The 24,840-nt window shown below is 38.4% G+C and overlaps 1 protein-coding gene across 1 annotated transcript in view; it reads left to right on the top strand.

Annotated features, from left to right (window-relative positions):
• ITGA2 (integrin subunit alpha 2) overlaps positions 1 to 24,840 on the top strand; it is a 70,776-nt gene that overhangs the window by 2,932 nt on the left and 43,004 nt on the right. The window contains exon 2 of the mRNA XM_082074097.1: positions 16,377 to 16,500. Within this exon, the coding sequence (XP_081930223.1) occupies positions 16,377 to 16,500 (124 nt within the window). The remainder of the gene's footprint in view (positions 1 to 16,376; positions 16,501 to 24,840) is intronic.

Below are 24,840 nucleotides of genomic sequence, written 5' to 3'. Positions count from 1 at the left end.
TGGTAGATAACTGACCCTTGCTGCTGAAAACCGTTGTGTTGTCCTGGCAACCTTGTTGGCAACAAATTGTAGAGCTGTACAGAGGGATAGGAGAGGACCCCACTAACATAGCCTTTTTCTTCAGATCACTTTTGCGTCATGTTGTCACTGCTTGTGGCTGGGGGAAAGTAACAGGATCAGAGAAGAGGCTGGGATGCCTGTCTTGCTGAGCTTTGGAATTATAAGGTGCTCTATGAATGAAGAAGAAAAGTAGGATGAAGAGAAAGGGACACTTTTTTATTTTCCCTTGCAAAATTGTATTCTTTCTCTCCTTTTTTTGTCACAACAGGCGAGTGCAATTTCAGGCGAGTCATTTAAATCAAATGTTTGACACGTGGTTGGAGCTTTTGTGTTCCTCTCTTTCTCTTTGCTCAGCCAGGGGTTCTTAAAACCGAAGCTGCATTTTCACAATCTGGTTAAGCTGACCTGAATGTGGGACTGACACTGCAAGGACATTTCATGCACTCCTGATTGCGTGTTCCCATCAGTTTCCCTGTGCTACCACTGGGCTTGGACTGGGGAACAGGTCAGGGACCAATTTGCCTGAATATTTTTTTCCCTTTTTTGGGCCAGGTTGGTTTTGGAGATGAACTAAACTGATCTGTTCACTTAAGCAATTTATTTAAGTGTTAGCGCTGGCATAGGGGACTCTATCAGAACTCATGGCCAGGGGAGGGAGGGAAGCTGGAAAAGTCCCTTTCACTGTTAGCCAGCACTTCTACTGGATTGAGCTGGTTGTGGAAGTGCATCTTGACATGCAAAGCTGCTGTGTATTCACAGCTGTGAATGAAGTCAATGGAAATTGTATTTTGAATGTGCCAAGTATTTTGAAAAAATGAGGCTTTAGCTGTATCACTAGATTCACTAGATATCCAAAAGTGGCAAATACTTTTGACTTTTTTTTTTTTTTTTAAAGGGGCTAAGGATGCTGTCATTTCACTTGAGTTTTGAAAAATAAATTCTCTGACACTTGCAAATACTTAGGCTAGGGTCAGTATATTGAGAGATGAATCCACAAGGAATCTGCTAATTCAGTAGGTTAAAATCAGATATATAAAAAGTGCAAGGTGTTGTACCGAGGAGCAAGGACTAAGTCGATAACTGAATAGCAAGAGAAAATTGCACATTCGATGCAATAAATGAAGCCAGAAGTCCAGGTGAAAATGCAGTGTATGATCATAACACATGTGCACAGACACCAGCTTAAAGCTGTACAATCCATCTTAATTTCTGCATTTCTCTTTGTGATCATCTTTTGTTACCTTGCTGTTTTGTTTTTGTATTTGTGAGTAATGTTAATATTAAAAACTGTTCTAAAATTTGGATATGGTTTGAAAGCAGGACCCAAACATAAACACTTCTTAAACTAAAACTGTCTCTAGATTTTCCTTCTTTAAAAGAGTTCGTCAGGTAGTGTGAGCGTTATTATTTATTATTTTTGGAGTTTTGCCTTTCACAGCTTTGCGCATTGAAGTAAGGCTTCATTCATACTGTATTACAGGACTTGTATTTTGTACAAATGATGTTTATTTTAGAAAACATACAGGGTATTACTGTCACACTCCTAAACACATTAACAGTTAATATTTATCTGTGCATAATTTGGGCAAAGTCAACATGAGACCTTACCAGCAAGTTTTAACTGTATGCTGTCTAGCTCTGGAACAATATTTTTTTTTAAAATTCAGTGACAGAATTTTCATTTAAGAAGTCAACAAAGTAAAAGTACTGATACTCCTTGGTTTTATTGTGTTTCTTAGCCACTATATAAATGTTAGTCATTGTGATCCTTCTTCAACATTGTTACTTTTGAATGAATGAAAGTGGGGTTTGCAATGTATTTTTATGAGGGCTAATAATGAACTGCTAATGTAATGGCTTAATGTTAAAATAACTAAATGTAGAATAAAATACTCTCCTTTAGGGTTAATGGAGCTTCTATATCTTCAGATGAGTAAAGCAAGTCAACTTCCCCAGCAGAAATTGTAGGCAGTCTCTCTGTCCAGTGTTGTTATTTTCATTTAAAGGTTTCCTTTGTTAGGCTCTCTGCAGGCCGGTTCCCATTTCCATGGTGACCATGCTGAAATGCAGACGGGACACAGGCTGGATTCTCATCGGCATAGCCGTGCACTTGCATACCAACACACGTTATCTGCTTGGCTTAGGACATTCCCATTAGCAGTTTTAATGTTTAGTACTTCTTTTTCACATAGTGATCTCTGGCCCTGTGATACTGTGTTGTGTTATGATTTCAGATGCTCTACAGAGAGAGAAAGTAAGTTGATAAGCTTATTTTTTGTGTAAATAAATTGGCTGTACTGTTCCCATTCAAATTAGTCAAGGACATCAGACAGCTGTCTCAGCCTTGGTTTAAAAAAGATAACAGAAGAGGATTTTTATTTATAAACATTTAGGTGAAAGACTGACATATATCTGTGCTAAATAGCAATATGAACATACCCCCTTCTCAAGGCACTGATAAAAGGATAATAAAAATAAATGAATGTGAACTTACAGGATAAATTATACCTTCTGTCTATATTAGCTGAGTGTGAGCGTGTATTCCTGTAAAGCGATATGTGATAACATCTTTCCTGTTCATACTGCACTCACTTTCTGGAGGTAGACAATACTAAAGGCATGTAGTGGAGTCAGATTAAGCTGTGTGAGCTTCCAAATCAGGCTGGGAGTTCTGAATTACCAAATAAACTCAGTAATCTGAGTGCTAGTGGTTGTTACTTTGAATTAGTCCCTGTATAACATTTCAGGACTCAAGTTAGTTTTATTTTCTCCTGGAGATGCAAATTCTTAAAAAATCTAATAAGACTTGCATATTATTCAGGACTTAAAAGAGGAATTATACAGGCAGAGAAGTAGGATCAACACAGACTCTTTGAATGCAGAATGAGCAAAGACATTTTGTGTATAACTGAATGGCATCTGCATGGTTGAATGTCACACATGATGAATGCCATGGATTCTTTTGTCCCTTTCAAATTACTGGTAGAGTGAAGGGCTTGGAAGTTAGGCACAGCCCTGGTGGAACTCTATTGCCTAACTCCTCTTTTGTTTTGCCCTTTGAATCCTGATTCCGAGTTCATCATTCTTCCTTTATTTCATACATAATATTTTCTTTTAATCACACAAATATCCTCAGCTAATACATTTAGTTATTTCTAAAGAACAGACAAAAAGAAATCTTGAGGAAAATTACTGTTAGCAATACACTTTTGGAAGGGAGCATATTGCATAGTGGAAACTCCTAAGGAAATTATAGTTTTGAGTACTGGGGGGGTGGTGGAGAAGGACTGAATTAGGTTTTTACCTTTTATCTGTCTACAAATCTATCTGCCTGTCTAGATATCTATCTCAAACATAAGTGACCTTTCAGCAAGAAAGCTGGCAGCAGTTGATGCTGTGTTAAGGCTGAGACACTAAGCTGTATGTAGCTGTAACACTACAGATGCCCAGCCTGTCAGACCCACTGGATTATCCAGTAAAAAACACCTCAATCAACTGCAGGTTTAAACTTCTTTTCTGAATGAGGAATGGTCAACCTGTGCTCATTTCACATGTGCTTAGTGCATCGGTGGATGCCATCACGAGAAGTTGTGCAGCCAGCACTTTTTTGGGGGATGTGTTTGTGTCATGCTCTGTGCTGCCTGGAGTAGGGCAGCTGCCCACAGGTATATCATCTGGATTAGCTATCAGGATGGCTAATTTATCCATGTACACAGCAGTCGCTTCTCATAACTTCTCAGTTCTTGTGACTGTTTTGTTCATACCTCCCTTCAACTGCGAAAGCACATGGAGTAGCAAATTCTGCTTCGTTACACAATCTGCTAAAACAACAAATCAGTGAATTACTGGACTTCAAGCCTAAATTTACTCTTGGCTGGTCCTGTTCTCTTAGCTTGGTAAATGTCTAGGTAGATGTCCAGGATAACCTGCATCGAGAGTCAGTAGCCTCGTTTCTTAATAGCAACATGCTTGTAAGGAACGCAAGGCAACACAGAAGAATCCCCTTGATGGACACCTTTCTGAAGCAGAAGCACAAGGAGTATCTTGTCCCTGGGCAACTTGTGAGTCATAGATGGTTAACAAATGTTGCAATGGAGAGCGTGTGACTCGAAAGTTTCTGCGCCCGTATTGCTAACTGAAGAAGGCAGAACATTTTATTAAATAGTTTTTAATCAATTCTACTTTCTTAACTGTAAGAATAGTGGTCTAATAATGAGCATGAGAGCTGTTTAATCCAGTGTTCCTAGTGTGTGGTATAAAATTCAGTTATCTTTACATGCAGTACTTGAGATGCATATAGAACTCACTGGATCTAGAGGTGTGAAATTCAGATTTAGCTGAAATTCCTCAAATGAGAATTTAGCTAATATTTCCTAAGTGGAAAAAATATACGTGACCTGACACTTTGTCTAACTATGACCACCAAATAGAGTTCCCATTTAAATATGCCTGAAATACATGTAGATCAAACCTAGAATAGCAGAAATGACGAAAAATTAAATAACCTTCTTATTAAAAAGGGCAAAACAGTAAACAGAGAAAAAATCCAGCAGCACTACTTGGATAGTAGTCCATTACTATCTCTGCTATTAATAGTTATCCATTTGACTCTAGCCAAATATCCTTTCATTTTGCTGTCACTCTTTGTTTTTGTTTTCTTTTCCAATCTGCCCAAAGCCAGCTCATCATATTGAACAGTAAAAAAATACTTCAGGAGTCTCTGAAGTTGTCTGTCTGAGAAGCTGACAGCTACAATAGACTTGGCTTCTCTAAAGACAAAAAGCAACTGTTCTGCTTTTGTGGAAGTAAGTATTATCTCCAGAAAACTCTTCTTAAATGTACATGGGGTCTTCTCTTTGACCCCAAAATGTACAATGGCTGCATTTTTTAAAAATAAAGATAACTTATTTTCAAACTCTGACTAGAGATCGCCTGTCACCCACCTGACCACAGGCACCTGGTTATGCCAGACTCCAGTGTGTGGGCAGAAGTCTGGGAGAGCGCACTCTGGGGCCCCACTTCACTTGAAACCTGGTCCCGTGCTACAGAGTGCAGTGTTAGGTGCCTTGGACTCAGCAGAGATATTTAGGCACTATTAAAGTGCACAAATATGCACTTGCAAAGCAGGAAGGCTTGGGAAGTTCAAGAGAAGTGCTTGAACTCTGTCTTTCTCAGGAACCTGCATTAGCTGTCTCCTTCCCTTGAGGTCAGGGGTGGGAAAAAAATTTGGGTTGTAGGTGTCTGGTTTATCTTTTTTTTCAAAAAGTAGCTGTCTGAGAAGTGATCGTAATAGTCACCTGGGAAACGTGAGCTTAGTTCTCCCTTGAGGCTAATGCTGATTTGCCTCTTGCACTTTTTCAGAACTGTCTTTGCTACCAAGCAATAGAGCAGTCAAAAGGAAGCGCTCTCTCCCTCTGCTATTGAAACCAGGTCTCAGTGCATCTTGGGATGCATATTCATGTTTTCAGGCAGACAAGCAAAGACACGTCTTGCCTGTGGCCTGAAATCGGGTGCACTTAGCAGGGAGGAGAGCTGGCCCTCTTGGACTGCTCATGCAATTTACATTTGGTAGACAGGCAGTGCATTAAAATAAGTTATTTAGCTATTTAGTTAAATCACTTAATTATTTAGAGCAGAAATTATTTAATCAAGAAGCATTGATTGCCCCCTGGGTCTACAGTAGGGTAGGATATGCTTTTAGAGCGTGGTGCTTTTACATCTGTGTCATATTCTAAATTTTTATGTGACTTTGTGTTATGAAACCTAGGTGAGAGATATATTTACATCCATTCTGGTTTAGACAGCTACTGAAGTCCAGGCTTCATGGATTGTTTTCCTGATTTTAATGAGCCTGAATTCTGCCCAGGCCCTATCTGGTGCCAGAATTGATCATTTCAATATGCATTAAGGAGGAATTTCAGGTGAGTTATTGGGACTACCCACCTACCATTCAGGCTGCCAGGCCATGATCTCCCACTGCAATGGGGAGAGAAATAGTCTTTAAGTCTGCTATAGGAAAACAAAAGTTCTGATAATTATAGCTCTTCCAAGTATTGTATTATATATCCTCTGGTGCTTCAGGGCTTTTCTTGTTGCAGGAAGCTGATGCAGCAAACTTCTTACAGCTGAGGCTATTCTTGTTTCTGGGGCCATATACAGTGCAGAAAGCTGAGCTCCCAGCTAGCTCTTGAGAAGCTTTGAAAGAGGAACAAGATCCTAAACACAGTATCCTAAATGACATGATGGCAGTGTGATATGATATATGGTATGATATGATATATGATGATATGATATGATATGATATGATATGATATGATATGATATGATATGATATATGATATATGATATATGGTATGGTATGATATGATATGATATGATATGATATGATATGATATGATATGATATGATATGATATGATATGGTACACCAGCATATTATACTGAAAAAATCATAAAGCCTAGAGTGTGATATGGGTAGGGAAATACAGACACCTTTGGTTGCTTTCCCATCTTCTTGATACCTGTGTGCAAACATGCATTTTCTTTTGTGTACAAACATGCATTTTCTTTTGTGTACAAACATGCGTTTTCTTCTGTGTATAAACATGCTTTCATATCAACTGAGAGGAGCAAATGTAGAAAATAAGGTATAGAGATAGCAGTCACATCGGTTTCTCTGTGCTGGCGTATGTTTCCTTTCTTCCAGTCATAACATGGCTCCTGCTTCTCTGCCTATATTTGGAAATAATGCTGGTTTTAAAAAAGTGTCAACAACTGATAATGTGGACACAAGGAAAGAGAATTTGCTGTAGAGAAATGCTGTGTGAAAAGCCAGTTTTATCACAGGGAAGCACATGTAGGTATTTTTATTACTTGTGAAACCGGTCACCTACATATAAAACAAAACTATGTGCAGCTTGTTAGCCTCATGTACTTTTAATTTCTCTGTGGTATCACCGAGAACAAATTGTGGTAGTCTAAGGAAAAGGTTGAAACAATCCTCTTTGTTGTGCCAAGATAAAAGAAAAACTGTAGGTCCCTTTTAAAATATGCCATTTATATCATTTTTCTTTAGAAGTGTTTTTCCCACTGAACTTAATCTTGGAAACGTGCCATGATAATAAAAGTGAGTAGGCTTGAATTCTTGCTGTCTTTATTAAAAACACATAGGAAATTGTCAGTCCTGCAGGAAGCATTAATTTGGAATCAGTCTTTTTGTGTACAGTAGGTTGTTGAGATTCCTTGATGAGCAGCTTGTTTGTTTGCTTTGGGAGCCGAGGAGGGCAATGTGTGCACTACAAATAGGGAACTATCAAGAGAAAGAGAAGTCTTCTGGAGTAACTAATGCAGTTGTAGGTAAATTTAATTATCTCTGTCAATCTCTAGCAGTGCCAGGAGAGTAAAATAGACAGCACCTACTACTTGTCCCAGTTTCTCCAAATTTTAATTCAAAATTTGTGTGTTCTATCAAGTTTGGGTTGCTTTTATAGCAGGTTATTGGTAACTCTTTGGTGCAGCTTCTTGGATCATAAACAGTTGTAACTGAAAGGCAGTGACTCAGGTTGCCACACTCGAGGCTTTCAGGCTGGAGCTGACCTACTTCCAGGAAGAAACAGTCGCCCAAATAAGCCAAGAAAACTTGTTGGAGGGAGGGAGAGGAGGGGAGGAAGAGTGGCAGGAGGAAGGATTTGTTACTGAATGAGGCATTGTTTTTCCTTTTTTTGTGGGTGTTTTCTTTTTTTTCTTTTTTTTTTTTTTTTGGTGGCGCACAGTTTATTTCTACACTAAATGTTATAATTTCTGTTAATTATTAAATTGTTTGAGATATTGTAGCTGATGTGAAGAAAACATCGGTCTTAAGATAAAAGAAAGTAAAACGAGCAGATGAAGCAGTAAAATGAAGTCTTGCCTTTTAAGGCTTCTGTAAACATGATGAAATATCAACAAAGTAATTGAAGTGGGGATTATAGACTACTCCAACTTTCAGTACAAAAAATCCAGTGTCTTGCCAATTGCATTCTTTGCTTCTTTTGATTTCTGTCAGAGGTTCACATTGTCTTTATTTAGAAGGTTGTTCTCAATAAGAATTCTATTTGATTTAAAATAAAAACAGATTAACTCTGATTATAAAACTGCTGTTTCAGTACATGAGCTGAGATACCTACTTGCCATTGTGAGTACATAATAAAAAGATTGTGAATATGGAGGAAAAAATACAAAAAATAGACAAGTAAAAATACAGAAGAAAACTGAGAGCGTATTATTCACTTACATTGACTATATTGGGTAAAAGTTAATAGACCTTTCCAGAATGAATTGTAAGTAGTCCTCTGTTTTCCCTGCATGAGGTGGGTTGGATTCCTCATAGCCCTGACTGACTATAACAAAGATATATACAAAGAGTGTTTTATATTTGTGCTTATTGCCCCAAACACTGCAACCAATATAGAATTACTTGTTTATTTGAAAATAACTTCATTTTATATCATTACCTGCACACAATGCATGTAGCAATACAGTAGAGCGAATCAGGCTGAAGACTAATATGTTAGCAAAAAAAACCCCAAGTGGTTAATTTCTGGGCAGTTTTGTTCCCTTAACATGCTCATTACAATGAGAATTGCTTGATGGCTTCTGAAAGCCACAATGAAGAATACCTGTGCTGCAATTCAATTGAATAAAGTAACTGTGTGCTGCTTGTTTTGATATTTGTGTGTTCACAGTCTCGTCAATAAAGTCTTCGAAACATAGTGTATTATGAAAAATGTTGAAATTGTGGGTTTTAAGAGTAGGTGACTAATTCTAATTGGTTTATCACTCTGATAACATAGTTGCTGAATACTATTATACCAAAATATTGTTTAATTTTAATAAAAAGCACTAAAGTAACACTAAATATGTTTAATATGAAGCTAATACTACTTGACTGCCCTCTCTCACAACTTTATTACTTTCTGTTCCTGCATTCATTCCACCTTCTGTCTAATATTTCAAGGACAGTAGGTGATTGTACTGTGAATGGTATCTGTAGGCGCCTGTACTCTCTTACTAACTTTGAAACCTGTGAGCCAATTTCACCAAATTTTTGCAGAGAGATTAAAAAAAATAACCGATTGGGTGTTGGAGTGAGATAAAAGTGTCTTTACAAGTTCTGTGACAACCAAGGAGATCGTGTATGACCTTGCACAATGCAAAACACCAGAAAATCTACCCTGAAGAGAGCCCTTAGAATTGCTTCAGTTGTGTAGAGAGCTTGAACCAGAGTGCACAGCCTGTGAGAAGAAGCCAGCGGAAACCAGGCGTTAGGAGTTCTCTCATCCCTTTCACCCCTTTCTTTTTCTCTGCCCCCAGCAGGGTCTGACAGGCTTCAAGGCCCTGCCAGTATGTGCTCTTTGGAGGAGGAAATCTTTGAGACCAAGGGGAAGGTTCTTTTGTGGAATTTTTAGTTACTGTTTTGGAGCAGATTAACATAAAAGGCAAAGTAAAGCCCTCTTCTGGAAATAATACTTAAAAAAATGCTAGACTTAGCAATTAAGGCAATATAGGCTGTACACATTTTACTAGCTGCCGATCTATGAAACTGCTTCAGGAAGCAGACAATAATCCAGTGGGATTTTCTTGGTACGTTTTTCTGAAACAATTAATGAACTATAAAACCCATACAGGAATGCATGTAATACCATCACAGTTTTAACATAATGCCAGGTCATGGCCTTGCTCTTCTTTGGAGGCTACATGCTTACCCCTTCCACCCCTGAACCCCCCAGCCTGCTGATGACTTTGGGTTTGGGTCTGTCAGGGTCCACTGCCCTGTTGGAGTGGCAGGAGAGGCAGTGGTTGTAACTGTGGCCACCAAAGAGAAGGGAGGGAGCCACCCGCAGGGTCTGTTTCTCTTCCCTTGCCTGGCATCATTCATGGCATGAATGCCCACTCACAAAGACAGATGGTTCCTTAGCTGGATTATACGACAAACGTTTTTTTCTGTTTTACAACTAATGGTTTTTTAAAGACGAGAACAACATACTGGAAAAAATACGAAGTTTCCTTCATCATAAAGTTTCTTACTGGCAAGGTTAACACTAGATAAATTTATAATAAAACTAATGCTGGGTGTGAGGTGGATCCTTATAGACTCTGGTCAGATTCCATTGTGTCTTCTTTATACTGTGATGGCTAGACCTGTTTGATGCAAGCAATTACAATCAGCAGCAGTGAATGCCGGCGTTTTAATGAGAGGTGGGACTTGGCGTAAGCAAGTCTGAATGAATATGGGATCCTGTCAAATATTGTCATCTTAAATTGGAGCATCGCTTTTGCGATGTAGTATAAGGTGATTGAATATTCAGTTTTCTATTTAGACTGAAGACAAAATGACCCATTTATTATTACACTTATGACACAAAATTCAGAATAATATTTTTAGTGCATTTTATTAAACTTTTATAAACTTATTTCGCAAACCAAGCAACCAAACACACAAAACCTGATTTCTTTTTTTTATCATCCAATTAAATGATTTTTGATGTTATACTGGTTAATCTGAATAAAATATTACAATCAGATAACTATTATAATAATGACATTAAATGATTGATTACCCAACAGACATTTTCTGCTTTCTCACTTTAAGCTGTAAGCTTTGCTGACAGAATCAAAACAATTATGAACTGGGTGTACCTAATATGAGCTATTACTTCAATAAACTTGCTTCAGCTTGTACTTCAACAGCAGCAAACAGAAGGCATTACAGCCGTTATTAGACATGTCATTTATAGTTACAGAAGAATTCCCACACGTTTAGGCTTAATGGTGCACTGTCAGAACATGTATTATGTTTCATTCTGCTAGGAGCAAGAAAGTGGTTGTGCAGAAGTGTAAAAGCAGCTATACTCCTACACTGCAGCTCTGATGGTGTACAATGGGATAACGCAGTTGCTGAAATTTGGGAATTCCCAGCAAAAAACCCCACATGGATCGTGGAGCTTATTGGAAAGCTTACGGTTCCTTTTATCCCATTAAGGATTTTTTTCCAACTTCCCTCGTCTGGAGCTTTATGTTGGGAGCTACTCTGCTTGATGAAGCTGTCCTCTTTAAACCAAGGCCCCCTTAACCAGTTGGCAAGGAGGAACTGCTGCATTTGAAGTCTTCAGAGGGGCCTCCAGAAGCTTTAGGCTTGTATCTGGCTTCCTTTGTTCCACACAGTCTGTTTATTTGACTGTAAATAAAGTACCGTTTACATAAGTTAGGAAGTGGATTTTTACTTGCCCAACTAATCTCTCATCATGATTGTTAGGTCACAAAGTAGAAGTCTGTCACCAAAAGCTATTGAAATCCAGACAGTGAATTAGTTTTATTTATTTCAAGATTCTTAAATTATCAAAGTTCATTGCCTGAAGGCAGCAACAGATACTGAATCTTTCCAGCCTAGAATATAGAGTACTTTGAACCTAGATGCTTCAACAATTGGCAGCCTTTTAATGCATAAGAGACCCTCTTATTCTGGCACAGGCTAAAAATAGGTTTGAATAAAACTTAGCATTTTCTCTATTTTTGCCTACAAATGCTTGCATTTCTTGTTTTGAATACTGTATTTATAATAGATAGATATACAAAATGGGTAACAGATGTCCTTATAGTGTAAGCACTATATAAGATGGATGAAATGGCACGAAAATGCCCAGTATATTGTTGCAAGTGTATAGTTGCTAAGTCCAAACCAAGTAAGATTTGAGTGGAGTAGATCTAAAAATCAAAAACCTATTAATGATTATAAAAATGTGAAATTTAAAATGACTATATTTGAAGTATGTTGAAACTGTGGTTCACTTGATAGTGTTTGTAGTGAGTCAGAGTTTGTTTGCCAGCTTTTCTACTTTGATTTTGAAAAGTAGTCATGAGTGATAAGCAAAGCTGATCTACAATGATATGACAGTGTGTCTTCACAGGTGGGGTCTTCCGATAGCTTTTTTGCTCTTCTCTTTACACTGTCCTTGACCAGATGCCTAGCCAGAAAGTGAGGATGATAGAGGCAGTTTTGACAAGAGAGCTGTGGTCTGGCAGATACACTTCCCATTATTCCATGTAGAAATTCTTGCCCTCAAAAAGCAGTGCCCTGATGCTGCAGCAGTCCAAAAAATTAAAAATAATAAGATCAAGTCCCAGTAGTAAATGGGAAGGACGAGTGAAACAGTTCACTGAGAAGATGGAACGGAATGCTGTGGAGAAAAAAAGAGCACTGCCCTGACCCAGGAAACTACATGCCAGTCAGCCTCACCTCCATCCCTGGAAAGAGGATGGAACAACTTACTCTGGATGTCATCTCCAAGCACGTGGAGGAAAAGATGGTTATCAGGAGTAGTCAGCATGGGCTCATGAAATGGAAATCATGTTTAACCAACCTGATAACCTTCTATGGTGGTATGACTGGCTGGGTAGATGAGGGAAGAGTTGTGGATGTTATCTGCCTTGACTTCAGCAAGGTTTTTGACACCATCTCTCACAATGCCCTCGTAGGCAAGCTCAGGAAGTGCAGGTTGAATGAATGCACAGTGAGATGGATCATGAACTGGCTGGATGGCAGAGCTCAGAGAGTTGTGATCAATGATGCAGAGTCTGGTTGAATGCCTGTAGTTAGTGAGGTTCCCCAGGGGTCAGTACTGTGTCCAGTCTTGTTTAATCTGTTCATCGATGACCTGGATGAAGAGACTGAGTGCACCCTCAGCAAGTTTGCTGCTGATAGCAAACTGGGAGGAAGGGTTGACATACCAGAAGGCTGTGCTGCCATTCAGTGAGACCTGGACAGGCTGGAGGACTCGGCAGAGAAGAACCTAATTAAGTTCAACAAAGGCAAATGTAGGGTCCTGCACCTGTGGAGGAATAACCCCAGGTACCAGTACAGGTTAGGGGCCGACCTGCTGGAAAGCAGCACTGCAGAGAAGGACTTGGGAGTTCCAGTCAATAATAGGTTGACAATGAGTCAACAATGTGCCCTTGTGGCCAAGAAGGCCAATGGTATTGTGGGGTGCATTAGGAAAAGTGTGACCAGCAGGTCGAAGGAGGTTGTCCTCCCCCTCTACTCTGTCCTGGGGAGGGCACATCTGGAGTACTGAGTCCAGTTCTGGGCTCCCCAGTTTCAGAAGGAGAAGGAATTACTGGAGGGAGTCCAGCAGTGGGCTGGAAAGATGATGAGGGGTCTGGAGAATCTTCCTTTCGAGGAGAGACTGAGAGAGCTGGGTCTGTTCAGCCTGGAGAAGAGAAGGCTGAGAGTAGATCTCATCAGTTTTTATAAATATCTCCAAGGGTGGGTGTCAAGAGGATGGGACCAAACTCTTTTCAGTGTTGCCCAAGGATAGGATGAGGGGTAACGGGCACAGACTAAAGCATAAGAGGTTCTATCTGAATGTGTGGAAAAACTTCTGTACTTTGAGGGTGCCAGAGCACTAAAACAGGCAGCACAGAGGGGTTGTGGAGTCTCCTTCTCTGGAGTCATTCAAGACCCACCTGGATACTTTGCTGTGTGATCTGCTGTAAGTGCACCTGCTTTAGCAGCTGGGTTGGACTAGATGATCTCCAGTGATCAATGTGATTCTGCGACACCTAAGCTGTGAGGAGGCCCAGAGAAAACGCAAGGAGCCAAAACATCCCCAGGCTGGGCCATGCAGTGTCTTTGCTCCTTGGACTCAGCCCCCACCTTGTAAAAAGTAGAAGCGCAGTAGTGGCCCTGGGAGGTACAGGGAGGGATGCTGCAGGCCACATGTAGCCCAGCACATGTTGTGTTGGCCCTCATCTGGTTTGTCATAATGCCCTGGAGGAACTTGAAACAGCATGGGGGCTTCCCTTCAGGCTATTGTTTGTGTCATCTGATTTTTATGGTTTATTCAGTTCTAGAAATTTTTGCCCTAGCTGTAGTATTAAGTGAAACCCTGGCCTTGGACACAATTTGAAAGGTCTTCCTTGCATTTGTACTAAAGTTGGCCAATGCACTTAGGTAGAAGACATTCAGCAAACTTGCCATTTAGCTGGAGGTGTGATTTGCTAATAACTGTGTAACAGATGGGCAACGGTTTGTCTCTAGATGTCATTGGATTTGACGTCATGCTGGAAATGTTTATAATTCTAAGATACTTTTGGTTCTTCATTCAAAAGTGAGACTTTATTTTCATGTGCACCATATAACTTGGAGTGTTATTCTTCTGTATTTACATAAAGGATGGCATTGTGGTATATAGTCTCCTGTGGCCTCTGAGAATAGCGCATTGCTACATCGTGCTTGATTTCTGACTGAGGATAATAAAATTAGTAAACAACAGACCCTAAAATAAACTTAGGATGTGACATGAGCAAAATGTTTTTATAAAATTCAAGTATATTAGATCACAAAATAGTTTCCGGCAATAGCCAGTATCTATGACAATTCTTCCCTTTCCCCAAAACCCAGACTTGAACTATGAATATATGTGGTTATGTTTAGTGTCAAAATATTGCGAAACACAGAGTGATATATCTGTACACATTCTCTTCTCCAGTCTTAAATGACATGACTCAGGAAATATATTTATCTCTAAGGATGTTTCTCAAGGAACTATACTTTTAGCAAAGGGTAATTGCTTGCTTTTCAGAGGCCAGCTGTAGATAGCAGTTGTTTGAAATAACTAATATATGATTTCCTGTTTTGAGTTTGTGGTAAAAAAATAGTAACTATGTGAGTTGTATTTAGTTTTCTGCTAGTAACGTTTGTGTTTTCTATTCTATAGGCAAAAGTACAAAATGCATTGAAATTTTTATGTCATGAACATTGCCTGCAAACCTCCAGTTGTGATTTTAATGTTTTTACTATGATGTTATTATTACTATTACAGCTAAGCTATTGTGATAGGCTCTTTTATGCTGATATAATCCATGTTAACCTCTCTTCCAAAGCTGGTTTTGAGACCTGAAAGAGAATGATACCAGCAACGGGCTCTCTGCCCATCAAAACTAGAGAAACAGTTAGAATTTAAGCTTATGTTTTTAAGATGCCAAAGACTGGCACATCTTTCCTTAAAGGGTCCCTGATTTAAGGGATTATCAGGAAGGCTGCTACTTTACAACACAATGATTCATACTACATAACTAAAAAACTCATTCTGTCTGGGTACGCAAGAAGGGAGGGAAAGTGTGAGCCAGGCTGTTTAATCCATGAGCAACTCCATGAACTTGCCTCACCTGGGAACTTTGGGCAGTAGCTCCTCAGTGCAACTACAGGTCATGATTTCTTTGAGCTCTGCCATTTTTGGAGGGCTCTCAGGAGCCTTAAGGTGCTCTTCAGCTGGGCTGTAGCTTGTTCCTGGGATCTCACAATTGTCTCAGTCTTTCCACCTCCAAGCAGGGGAGAAGTTACCTGCTTCTGGCTGTTAGGAGACTCTGTCCCTTTTCCCGCAGCTTCTCTAGAGGACGTTCTCCTAAATGTCCACCTACAGCTCTTGATAAGAAAGAAATCAGGTCCTTTGTGAAGGGGGAGTGGGCCTCCATGCCCAGCAGACTCATAACACTTAGGACCTTGTCCCCAGCCTACACCGCCAGTTCCCCTCAAAATGTCATGGAGTGGCATACCCATATTCTTAGGCACGCCAAGTACCCAAGGAAAAGCAATTAATACCATGAACACAGCAAAATGGAGTTTCAGTGTTAAGTGTCATGATTTATTAATGCAGTTCTGTCTTGCATGTTTTTATTTGTAAGTTTTCTTGTTTGGACAACTGTTCAGATTGTTTGGACTGAAAACAAAGGCTTCTGGTGTGATAAGGAAATGACTAAAAAATGTAGGTTTTCTGATGTAGTAGACAATCTGATTTTTGTTCCAGGGCTTCAAACATTAAGTTGCAGATAGACACTAGAATACAAACAGTATTAGCAGTTGCAGTCAGTGCATTTTCTTTTTGATGTACCTCAGCAGGCTGTTGATGTGCTTACTGTGCCATAAACTGAACTTATGCCCTAAGGTAAAGGAGGATAACAGACCTCTGAATCATATTTCTTGTTCTCCTTGAGCTAAACCATTCCCCTTATTAATGCTGCAACTTTTGGTAAAGCAAACAGCAAATGAGTCATTGATCTCTGCCCACAGTATTGTAACATGTGTAAAGAGTGCTAGACAGGCATTACACATGGGCAGGTGGGTACTATAGGGAGAAGGTGTTTTTTTTTTCTTGCACGTGTCAAAGGCTGCATTTTATTTTCTTCTGTTGGGGGAGCTGGCAGAGATGGAGAGCCTTCTTCCCTGGGATCAAAATTCTTCTTTAATTGTTTCTGTGATATTCATAATCTTTCTGTTAACAGGCATTCTTTATAACTGCTGTGAAGCCTACAATGTTGGGCTCCTAGAAGCAAAAATATTTTCTGGTCCACCAAGAGAGCAGTTTGGATATACAGTTCAACAGTTTATAAACGAACAAGGCAAATGGTAAGCAGTTTGAACAGCTTGTTATATATTCAGTTAAAATGTTAAGAAAAAAATGTTGCAACTCCTTTTTCTTTTCTAATTCTACATTTTGATTAAATGCATTCTGGTTCATTCCTTTATAAATTAGAATTATCTTTTTACAATAAATACTTATGTTATTAAAACAAAAGTTGAAACATCCTAATGGCTTTTTTTCCATTGCACAATGTCATCTGAGGTCTTTCCCTCTGTTAATCTTTTACTTTAATCTCCAGTATATTAGTTCCCTCAGACTCACAATTTCTGTGAAATTTTAACTCTTATTTCATTCCTTCTTGTACCAATGGCATCTTTGTTACACATTACATATGTGTGTGATATTTTTCCGTTTTAACATTGTTGAGGTTAAAACATATGATTAGGGCTGAGAAATTCTAATTATTAATATTAAAATTAAGTGAAGTTCAATTTATATTATTTTTGTGTCTGGTACAATATTATGTCTTCACTTCTCAAGGGACAGCATATTTCAACGTATATAATAATACAATCCTATCAAAGGCCTTGTGTCCACCGCATCTCTTCAGCCATAAAATTAGATGTGAAATCCACTGTTGCTACAACATTGGGCTTGATGAGTAGAATAATTAGTAAAAATTTTTTTGTAGTGATGTTGGTTTCAAAAATAACTTTAAAATATTAACCAGAGTATGCCCATTTAGTGGAAAACACGTTGTTTCCCTTTCTGCACCCTGAGTAACCCCAAAGCTTAAGTTGTTCGTCATGGCAAGGACTATATGCCTATAAATAGGACAGTGGTACTCAGCTACTTTAAGTGGTTACTTGTGTGTATATGGTTTTAAGTCTATAGTGGAAGGTCTCACAAGTTATATATATTATCATAAGCTAAGGCAATGTTTTGGTTGTGTCGTTCTCCATAGATTGAAACAGTGTCAGAACCAAAATAGCCACAAACTGGCATGTTTTCCTGAGTGGTGATGGACAGATAGTAAGTAACTGAACTTTTTTCAGTAAAAGAAAGATATCAAAATCTGAAACACATAGAAATGCATCTGAAAATGTATTTTACAGTTACAGTTTGGAAAAGCCCATAAAAAACTGTTGAGCTAGCTAAAACATTTATGTGTAGCCCTGCACAAAGATGCCATGCAGTTGCAACTGGTTGCATATACAAAGATGTAAGATTACCTAGATCTCTCTGCATCACTGGCATTACTGTGTTTACTGCCAGTGACCAGGAGGCAAAGTAAGAGGAGAGCAAAGCTGTATGCTCTGATCCAAGAGCTCAGTGTTTCCTCACCCACCCTTGGGTGGGCTCCCAACCTACCCTGTCTCCTTGCTTGATGTTGTGGTGCTTTCCCACTATGTTTCTGCCTGCTTTAATTATGTGTTTAGTCACCCATAGATCAGAGCTCTTTTTTAAAAAAACTTCTGTGTAAAGCTACTGAAGGAGAACAGGAATGTCTGCCTCAAGTGAACTGAATGCTTTGGCTTATACATGGAGAAATTACGTCTTGTGTTTTACTCTTGTCAATTTTTCTATAAGCTTGAAACAGGAGCACTAAGTTCCAGACTCACCCAAGCTATTTATATTTTTATATTTTAATGTTTTATTTTTACTTCTGATATAAAAACTCCTCCACTACCACTTACTTGGATAATGTGTGGTGGGGATCAGGAAATAAAGTAGCTTTGGATTAACATTTCCTGTCTTCTCCCAATTATGTGAATATTATGAACCTGGAGAACTTTTCTGTATATAGGCACTTCGTCATTTGTTCATTCACTGTACGGTGTCTGACCATATCTCCAATAGTCAGGGGAATTTCATCAGCCCTTGTTGGCATAACCATGATTTGTTTGAGACTCTTTTCAGTCTTCTTCTCAACAAATCATTAGACAAGCTCAAAAAAAAAAAAAACCCACAACAAAAACCAGCCAGTCATGGTTTACTCTCTTGTTCTTTTCATTTCTAGGCTATTTTCTTTTTCTCTGGACAATAGAGCTTTTTCTTGTTTGCACTATTAAAAAAAAACAAAAACAAAAACAAACAAAAAAAAAACAAAAACAAAAACAAAAAACAGACCACTCAAGCTGTTCAGTAGAGTGGTTTTCCCCTATAAGCAATGCAGAGTCTGCAGTCCATGTGCAGAGTGCTTGTTGACATGGCTGAAGTAGGAGCAAGATAAACAGTCCAAGCTTCATGTAAGATCAGGACGCTGCTTTCAGTCAGAGGGGAGTGTTTTTCACCATAGGCTTTTATGAAGACACTGCCATTATGGAGCAAGAATGTGATGCACTTGAAAACTCTATTCAAGTACAGTGAGGCTGCTCACTGCGTCGAACACTGCTGGATGACACCTCTCTCCAGAATCTGAGACCTACCAGAAATTTCATCACTTCTTAGACCTTGCTTCTGTTAATAAAATCACATGATGCTCTCTAAAAAACAGCTTTGAAAATCCTCCTCAAAGAGCAGAAAGGAGAAATACAGAAAAAAACAGCAGATGCTATTTATATAATATTATTCAGCTATATTTCTGCGAGGTACATCTCCTGAGGCAGTAAGAACTATAGAGAATGATTAAGAGAGGAAAATTTTTAGAACTGGACTGCCTGCAGCAGTATGTTATCAATTTTGCTTGGAGATGAGTTCAGAGAGAGGAAGAAAGACCGTTCAACGAGGAGTGCAGGGCTATAGAGGGGGCTGGTATGTATTAGGAAGCCATGACACAAACCAGCAAGGGAGCCCTTTTTGTGTAGGGTCAGATGATCCAGGGTAATTGGACACTGGTCTGCTGTGCGTTGATGGGCATTGATGGCATGTGATGCTCATAAATAAGGACAAACTTGCAAGTCAAGCACAGCTCAAGCTTTTCACAGTGTCTGTTGGGAATTTCAAAACAGGAGCTCTTTAATGAACTCAAGGAAAACTGTGAACACCAAAGAAACTCATCAATTAGAACAGTTTAGGCAATCCACCACACAAGTAATTACCTACAACAGAAACATCGTTCAGTTTATTCTCTGATTCTCCCTGTCACAAGATCATCCATATTTGAACCTTAAGCTGAGACCAAATTCTGTGTTATTTTTATAAACATAATCTTTTAGAAAGGTGAATTTTACCATGCCAAATTCATCTAGAACATGTGTGCCCTTAACAGCAGCCGGTAGTACATTCTGCAAAGACAGCAGCAGTTAGCCCATGCTGTGATTCGTTTTTATATTCCTCTCAGGTAAGGAAGATTGAAGAGCTGTCAAAATGCTTTTTCATACCAATATGTGTCTTCAGTCTGTCGATACATCCCACAACAGAGTTAAAATCTCAGTCTGCCATTGAAGTACTGTTGGAATCAAGTTGCAGCCACTGGGCCCAGTTGTGTCCATGTGCTCAGGACTTGGAATTTTAAAATTTTTGCTTAGAATTCATGTTACAGGATTTTTATTTGTTAAAATATTTTGTTTCCTTCTACATCATGTCAGTGATGACACCTTAATATGCACTGGCCTTACTGTTACATCACGTAATCACTGCACCACTGGTTTTAAAAATCATTGCATACTGCTCACTAGTCATCAAAATTGAGCAGCCTTTGTTCTCACATAGTGTATTGCCTTGTCAGATCAATAAGATGCCAAAAAAGACAAATTTCTGTAGCAACTTTTCCTGAAATCAGTACATTTTCAAAGGCTTCTTATTTTAATGAGGAGGGTAATTTCTGCCAACTTTTTTTTTTTTTTTCCAAACAAAATGCTGCCGTTGTTACAGCTCCATCTTTTCAGTGCCAGCATCATTGCTAATACTGAGTTCTTTGCCTGCTTTTGCTTCCCCTGACTGCATGTCCTACAGTTTGCCTTTTTCCTGCTTGGAGAAGCAGCTCTGGCTTCTGGCTTCTAGGCCTTTTAAGTCTGTCAGTCAAACTCTCTTGCTATAGTTTGCTGTAGTTTTTGAAGTTATGAGTCTTCTGTTCAAAAGATCAAAAGTTTTAGATGGTGATAAGTGCTTAAGGGTGTGCAAAGAAGCCTCCATGAGAGTGAAGAATTTTTTAGTCTTCAATTATATATTCATCATTTCCTGTAATTGAAAGGAAAAGCGCCAGATGATTTAAGAGGTCCTTTGTACTTTTGTTTTGTTATTTCCTATTAGCCATCTTTGTGTTTGAAAAAAACACACTAAAGGGCAAGAAAAGAAAAGAAAAAGAAAGAAAGAAAGAAAGAAAAGAAAAGAAAAGAAAGAAAAGAAGAAAAGAAAAGAAAAGAAAAGAAAAGAAAAGAAAAGAAAAGAAAGAAAGAAAGAAGGAAAAGAAAGGAAAGGAAAAGGAAAGGAAAGGAAAAGGAAAGGAAAGGAAAGAAAGGAAAGGAAAGGAAAGGAAAGGAAAGGAAAGGAAAGGAAAGGAAAGGAAAGGAAAGGAAAGGAAGGAAAGGAAAGGAAAGGAAAGGAAAGGAAAGGAAAGGAAAGGAAAGGAAAGGAAAGGAAAGGAAAGGAAAGGAAAGGAAAGGAAAGGAAAGGAAAGGAAAGGAAAGGAAGGAAAGAAAAGAAAAGAAAAGAAAAGAAAAGAAAAAGAAAAGAAAAGAAAAGAAAGAAAAGAAAAGAAAAGAAAAGAAAAGAAAAGAAAAGAAAAGAAAGAAAGAAAAAAGAAAAGAAAAAGAAAAGAAAAGAAAAGAAAAGAAAAGAAAAGAAAAGAAAAGAAAAGAAAAGAAAAGAAAAGAAAAGAAAAGAAAAAGAAGAAACCAGAAGACATAAAGCATGTTCTGACAACAGCTGGGAATTCAGCCCTTCACCATGAATTCTGATTTTGTTTTCTGCTACATCACACTTTGCAAGTTACTAGCTTTGTCATGGTGTAATTTCCCAGAAATAATTCCTGTTGCTCTTTGATCTACCACTCCTGCAGCCTGTGTGGTATGGCATTGCCGCTGAACTTTATTTGACTTCATGTAGTTCATTGCTTTGTATACAGTGTTGTAGACTGTTTAAAGAGCTGAATAATAAAATCAGTGGCAATATTACATACTAATCACTATGGTATTGTGTAAAGACAATCTACAAGGACACATAAGGAAGTTTTTTAAAAATAAATATTTAAATCCTGGCTGAAAAAGACCCTTAATTAATACACTATACATGATATAGTTTATTTGGAAACAAGCATTTTCAAGTATTTTAGTACTCATTTCTTCCATTCTTCCCTGATACATTCTGTTTCACTCTGCTCCGTGTGCATCCTGTTTAATCACAGTAGAAAAATATTTTTGTAGTTAGCAGGATGCTAGCCAGATACTCTCTGGCTTTATTAACTTCTGATGTTTCAGAAAGATACACATGCATTTTCCCAGAGCAGTATTTTCTAACTCTCTACTGTAATGGTTTATGTTAATTTTTCAAAGACAAGTAGGACTTGCTGATTTCTAATATAGATTAAGGCTTGTATTAAGCTTAAGTAAGGCTCAGGATACAAGGGAATTAATAATTAAGTTATTTCCTAGGAACTTCATGGTTGGCAATTAAAAGTAGAGGGCTAGGCTGGGCAGGATTTTGTTAGTAACTTTTTCTCAGGTGTGTATTAGTGGCAGGTCGGACTACTTAAGTCAGCTAAAGGAAGGGATTTAATAGCTCTGTTCATTTCTGAAAATCACAGTTATCGGCAATAGTCAGTTCTAAGTGTTAAATTTTGTGTATGGAGTAGCACATACCTACCACATAGTTATGGCATTGAGATTTATGGACAAGAAAGGCTAGTACAGCAAAGGGGAAGGCTGTATAATAACTTCCAGTGAAGTATGAGCAGTGTAAGCTAAAAACTAAATGAAAGACAAAATTAAGTTTGCTTTGGATACTGTTGGCATAGATTTAGATTTGGGTTTAAAATTAGAAGAGTTCATAATGTTTGGCTTATATTTTTCTGGTTTTACCATGCAACAGCTACACTGTTAGTTTTAGGGCTAGCAAAAGCAGAATACATGTGTGAATATTAATTTCTAGAAGTTCATTGGCTATAAAGAGTGATGGTTCCTTAATATAAATAGATGCTTAGTATAATAGATGCATAGTATAAATAGATGTTAAGGTTGGGGAAAACATGAGTTTCACAGGCCACATTACTGCTGAGCAGCATAAAGCCTATGGAGTGAGTGCAAATAGGCATGCTGAAAGGGAGAAAAGTGCTTTTTCTAAACTCTGTGAATGGTGTTTGTCTCTAGTTTATGCAAATAGCGAGGGTGAGGGTTGGGGTTAGACTTGGAGTTAGACTTGAATTTGGAGACAGCAAGTGTTCAAGCCCACTTCTCCTCCTCTCGTTCTCACTCCGTTTATGAGTGAAACTATGTGCTTTGGGCTTCAGGATAACCCTTAGCTACAGAGTGATGCCAGAGATTTACTGTGAGTTTTGTGACCAGGCGGGGTAGTGCAGGGGGTATTTCCAAGCTCCATTAAGGTCATTCCTTGAACAGTAGTTGTCCTCCTGCAGGGACTCTAAATTATATTTGCCTTCTGGAAAACTCAGAAAAAACATACAAATATCAATAAATTTACACAGTGCAACATTCAGCTTGACAGTTAATGCTGAAAAGCTATTCCAGTTTCAGATATTACACATGCATTGCTGCCATCATTTTAAAAACTGTTTCTTTTCCCACAAAAACTGTTAGCCTTTTCTCCCTAACATCAGCCCTGTTAACATTTCATAATTGTAAATAACTCCATAGTACCTAACGAGGGTGGAGACGGTAACACCATGTCTTCCTCCTGTCAATCACTATTGACCAGCTCCAGCCCTCTGTGTCACTGCAAGTGTTTGCAGGTCATATCATCTATCAGCACATGACTGATGGAGTAGTTTCTCATGAGGTATGGTTATTTGGTCCTGAGCTGTGGTGCTTCTGGTTTCCACTGTGGAAAAAAAGGCTATATTCCTCAAAAAATAACAAGATCACAGCTAGTGTAACATACACTGGTTTTATACATAGAGGTATTTATATGAACCTGAACTGCAGGTTTAGAGATGCTAAAAGTACACAAAATCCTGTTCCTGCTGCCTGCATAATCACTGTTTTTCAACAAGGTAATTGAGAAGAAAGTGGGTGTATTTAAAGTATTCCTACATGCAGAAAGTAGAATCTGAAGTTACCCCCAACTGAACTGGTAAAACAGAATAACATTATACATGCTTTTAAGTTTGTGTTTAATTGAAGTGGAATAAATAAAAAAAAAAATGCAGTTAGCAGTATTTTCTTTGAGAAAGCTAAAAAGGACTTGAACTTTTGCTTGTGCATCTAAAACTATGTATTTTTTTCAAAGCCATTTTATTCAAACTAGTTATAAAATTGCAGTGGTAAAATCAGATGATCCCTGGAAAGTTAATAAGATATATTACAATTGCTTTGAAACATAAGTATTTCATAAAGTGTGATCTTTATATAGTGCAAGATATTTGCATTAGCTACCTACAAAGTGTTAAATGATGACCATTTTACTTTTAGCAATCTATTGACCAGGTGAAAAGAGATGGTTACTTATGAAACTCCATATTCTGTTCTGGGGTCCCATTGCTTGTCCTTTTACTGTCCTGTACATGCATGAATTTCTACCATGGACTGTTCTGTATGAAGGGAAAGTCATATTGCTGATGGAGCGAATACCCACAGTCCCTGCTTTCTAATGATTCATTTCATGTCTTGTATCCTTTGAGATCATCCTCCAATATTTGTGTTTTGCCTTGCCCTTGTTTCACTGCTTGTTAAACTGTGTAAAGAATTGTCCTCCTCTGCCAGCCCTACATGGCCCTGTACTGTCTGGTGGTTACACTCTCTTGAGTTGTGCTGAAAAATAGGTGCTCTTCATTCACCCAGGAGTGAACCAGTTTTGTGAAGGCTTTCAGATAAAAATTAAAGAGGTCTTGAGGAGTAGATATTGGAGGGGATGTTGGCAGACGAAGCAATGAGTCAGAGGAAGCGTATCACAATGTATTGTAGGCATAAATTATCATAAGCCTTAACTTTCTTGTTTCAGATTAAATATTTCATGCAGAAGACTGTTATCACCTGCAATATTTTCTTTCTGACTCAGTGTTGTCAAGGTGTGGTAGTGTTCAAGCTCAGGCATAAGCATTTGGCTGTTCCTGAGCAGATCCTGTAGGAAATACTTCTTATCAGTTAAAATAATAACTTCAAAGGAATCAGTTACCTGTTAACTGACAGGACAATGAATTTTTTGTCTCTCAGTCCCAAACTTATATATTTCTAACTTTGCATGCATCTGTGCATATTAATATATTTGCTGTATTTCTTCTGACACTATGATATGACGTCACAGAAACAACAATACATGTATTCAATTAC

This window comes from Streptopelia decaocto (genome assembly GCF_964273445.1).
Source record: "Streptopelia decaocto genome assembly, chromosome: Z".
In the NCBI taxonomy this organism is placed as follows: Eukaryota; Metazoa; Chordata; class Aves; order Columbiformes; family Columbidae; genus Streptopelia; species Streptopelia decaocto.
This window is presented reverse-complemented; position numbering and strand designations above follow the sequence as displayed.